We start from the raw sequence: 4,223 nt of genomic DNA, 5'->3' as shown, positions 1-4,223 counted from the left end.
GGACGGACCTGATTTTCCTCATCCGGTTCCGGCACTGCTGCCTGCTCCGAAACCAGCGCTGCGTCCTGGCCTACCTGTGAGTGCGGAGGGAGGGAGGCCGCCGCCCGCCGAGTTGGGCCCCGGGGGCAGGGGATTACTCCGCGAGATGAAGCAGTTAGGCAGCTGCGGGGCTGGTTCTCCTCGTGCACACTGCTGGTAGCACCACAAAGAGAAGGCTCTGCTTCGCCCTGCTCTGTAAAGTTTTGATGCATAGACAGGCCAGAAATCAGGTGGAGTGATGCAAGTGTTTGCCCGCTGCTTTGAGGGCAGGCTGGAGCATCAGTGTTGCCTGGGGGTGTTGCCAGCACTCACCTCAGCTCTGGGTTTGCTCTGTTTCTTCCCCCAGGTATGACCGGTTGCTGCGGATCCGAGCACTAAGGTGGGAGTATGGCAGTGTCCTGCCAAATGCCATCCAGTTTCACATGTCAGCTGAGGAAGTGAGTCAACCTTGTCTTAAACTCTTCCCCGCCTTCCACTTATTCCTCCTGATGGATTATCTGGTTTAATAGAGTCAGAATAGGGTAGTCTTCTCTTTCCTCCACTTAAGATGCCTTTCTGTAAATACTTGTTTATTTATACATCCCCAAATGGACACTGATTAAGGATCAGGTCATCTTCAGTAGATCAGACTTGGCAGCCAGCAGAACTAGGTCTGCACGTGCTGCTCTCAAATGCTATCACAGAGCTGCCAACATTAGTAACACATGTCCTACCCTGAAAGCAGATTGTGCTGCCTCTGGAGCAGCTTTTCCTTTTAGAAGTTGTATTCACCTTTGGGTGGCATGAGCACACTTGGGAACAGTGGTCTGACAGCACAAATAAACCAGATCTGACTCATCGGGACCTGTGTTTCAGCACTAGCTGTTTGGCTTTGCCTGAGGGATCACTGTTAATGTCTGCAGGTGGAGTGGTTCAATCAGTACAAAAAGTCTCTGGCTACCTACATGAGGTCAGTAGGAGGAGAGGAGGGTCTGGACCTTACACAGGACATAAAACCTCCTAAAAGCCTGTACATTGAAGTAAGTGCAAGATTTGTGGTTTCTATCTGTGAACATTTACCCAAACAACTTTTTTTTTTGAGAATTTCATCCCCATCCCATGTCAGGTCATTGAACAGAGCCTTTGAGAGCACCAAAGCTTCCACAGGCTTTTACTTCTACCGAGGACACAAAATACACTGAAAGATGGCATTTCTAGTCTGCAGGGAATTTGTGGAGGGATGAGTTATCCAGTGAGAAGCTTTTGCAGCATTTGCAGAAACTTAACCAACTCTCAGATCAGCTAGAAACCAAGTTCCCATGTTAAGGACTGTTAACTATGGTTTTTTGTTGTTTTTTTTTGAAATGAAGTCTTATAGATGAGACTATAAATTGCTTTACACAATTGATACAACAAAGCAAGAGCACATGAGAAATCAGAACAAGTAGATGTAGTTCTGCATTCTGATGTTCTTTTCAAAAGAACATGTAGTGACAATAAACCTCCTTTAGCAGGTTCACTGTTATAACAGATTTGCATTTACTGGTATATGGTGGTTTGGAGGTTCTCCTAGAAATGCTACTGCTGTTCACTGGATCCTGTCTCTTGTGCTCCTCTACAAGTCTCTGGAGGGCTGGGTTGGGCTGCTCACTGTTCCTTCTTGCTCCATTTAGAGACAGGAAGAGAATGTCAGGTGGAGCCCACAGACCATGGGATCAGTTCAGTTGAGTCCAGGTCTGCTTTGTATTGAGGCTCCTGCAGGCAAGTGGGAATGTGTCCGTATTTACAATCCTGGGGCACACGTTGTAAGTCAGCAGTGATGTCTAGTGTTTTCTGTGGGAGATAGAATGGTCTGAAAGCTGTGTTTCCACTTTGTAGGTACGGTGTTTGAGAGACCATGGAGAATTCGAGATTGATGATGGTACCACCATCCTGTTGAAGAAGAACAGCCAGGTACCTGTGACGAGAATGTGGTCCATTCTCTTCCTTCCCTTTCACTCCTGTGACATTGCCCTGCTTATCCCAGCTTTGCAGCATGTCACAGTTCCTGCACACACAGCTCCTTGCACATGCTGCAAGCTCTCTGTGTGGCCCAAACTGCAGGTCTGCCTGATCTGGTATCATGATGCAGTAGGTATATAACACAACAAACAGAGCTGGTTCTGTGTGGCAACAAATCCAGTCTGCCTTTGTTTCAAGGAAAGCTTTTCTGTGTTTCTATGCAGCACTTTTTACCCCGCTGGAAATGTGAGCAGTTAATCAGACAAGGAGTCCTGGAGCACATTCTGTCCTGAGTGTGCAGGACAGGAGGGAAAGCCCTTGCTTGGTGGGCTGCCAGAAATGAACTCTGGTGCGTGCAGGACTTTAGGCACCTCAGCATTTCTGCAGTGGCACCCTGACACTCCCAACAGCCTTTGTTGATGCCTTACTTGAGGATCAGCCCACTATTACGCAAACCACACTGGCCAGTTCTTCATGAGCAAAGAGCGCATACTGGTAATGTAGCAATCCTGGGAATCCAGTGGGGGTGGGGGTGGCATTATCGAAGCCCCACAGCTACAACCAGTGTTTGGGAATGCATTTGTTTGGAGCAGTTCTTTGTTCACACTGTGCATGTGGGAGTGAGACACCAACTGGCTGGGCTCTGGAAGCCAGGAAAGCTCCATGGTTGCAAAATAAAGAACTGCTTCAGCCTTCCTCTAGTGGTTTTTAAGAGGTGATGTGTTCATTAAACTCCCTGATCTGGCTCTCTAGCCCATCCCATCTTGACCTTGCAGTGTGATGGTTAAGTGTTTCAGTAGAACTGCTTCTCTAAGTGTCAGATAAGGCTGCACATGCTTCTTTCCAGGATTATATGTGAAGCCTTGTCTCCCATCAGGGACCTATAAATGTTCCCTAAGGTGCTGTATGAATGAGCACTGCAGTCTGGGTCACGGGGCTTTGTTTCTCCCAGTGTGCTTGGGCTGTGCCTCTGTTCCTCTATGAAGAATGTCCTTCCCCAGAGCACTGGTGTGGCAGGGCCTGTTTGGAGGAGGGGTGGGAAAGGGAGCAGAGGGTTGGTAAGGATTCCAGTTATGCAAAACCGGAACAATGCTGAGGAGCTGCTCCCCCTAATGGAGCTGCTCACTCCTGAGTAGTAGCTGAGAGAACACTTGCAAAAAACATTTAGCCCTAAGATGTTTGCTTAGCCCCCATCTCTGAGTGGAGCTGGAAAAGCAAATAGTTGGGCAAGAATTCAGGAACAGGATAAATGCCTGAGGCACTACTGCACTGTTCTCCCATCCTCAGCCAATGAATCTCCCAGAGCTAGTCCACACCCTCTCTGGGGCTTCCCTCCTTGTAATAGCCCAGCTTCCCTTGTGGCCCTTACAAGGGCTGCCCCCAAGCAAAGAGGAATCTCAGCTGTCATGCATCAAGGCAAAAAACTATGGTTAATCCAAGGAGGCCTCCTCATTCACAGCCTCCAGCCATCTCTGGGCACTGTACCAGGGTTGTACATTGTACCAGTGTACCTCTGCACTGGCAGAGGGGCAGCCTTAAACACCGTAATCGAGTTTCAGCTTACAGTCAGTTTTTTGTTCCTGAACCAATGACAGCCTGAGTTATTTTTAAGCCCTCTTTTTTGTACTGACTTGGTCCAGCCTCTGTGTTGCTACCCTGAAGTAATGAGGCTTGTCTAGTCTCCCATACAGTAGTTTCCATAGCCCCCAAAATCCTAGGAATCCTTTCACGACTAGTGGCAATCACAGCCCCTACGTAAATATCCTCTGCTCTGGAGAGAGCAAGGCAGGGGCACTGTGGCAATGATGCACCTTCCAAGCAGAGGGTAACACCCTGGGCTGATCAATACATGTGGTATTTGCTGATGTGAATGCTTGGCCTTTTAGACAACTTACTTTGGCAAGAGCTGTACTCTGCAAGTGTGTGAAGGTCACCAAGGAAGGCAAGAGGACACAGTTGACTTATCATGTTTCCTGGTCTCTGAAGTGCAGTGCTGAGTAGGGGTCATCAACCCTGCCCCAAACCTTGGAAGCTCAAACTGAAAGAAGGCTCTCACCTCAGCCCCTCTGTCCTGCTCACTGCAGAGGCAACAGTCTGGTTGGTTCTGGATCCTAGGCTCAGGCTTTAGGAGGGCCAGAGTCTCCTAGAACCCAAAAGGAGCTGTAGGAAATTGAAGTTCAGCAACAGTTGGGGCAGGCTGCTGA

General features: G+C 48.7%; 1 protein-coding gene across 1 annotated transcript; it reads left to right on the top strand.

The window, feature by feature from the left end:
- Positions 1 to 5: 5 nt before the first annotated feature.
- Positions 6 to 2,312, top strand: GINS1 (GINS complex subunit 1 (Psf1 homolog); the record flags this gene model as incomplete). The annotated part of the gene is made up of 5 exons (XM_009083199.1): positions 6 to 76; positions 386 to 476; positions 942 to 1,058; positions 1,897 to 1,971; positions 2,244 to 2,312. Coding segments are annotated over 5 exons (423 nt in total), but the record flags the coding sequence as incomplete, so codon positions are not given.
- Between the last annotated feature and the right edge of the window lie 1,911 nt (positions 2,313 to 4,223).

The sequence above is a fragment of the Acanthisitta chloris genome, unplaced genomic scaffold (assembly GCF_000695815.1).
Source record: "Acanthisitta chloris isolate BGI_N310 unplaced genomic scaffold, ASM69581v1 scaffold42699, whole genome shotgun sequence".
NCBI classification, from domain to species: Eukaryota; Metazoa; Chordata; class Aves; order Passeriformes; family Acanthisittidae; genus Acanthisitta; species Acanthisitta chloris.
Note: the sequence above shows the minus strand (reverse complement) of the source record. Positions and strands in the feature narration are given on the sequence as shown.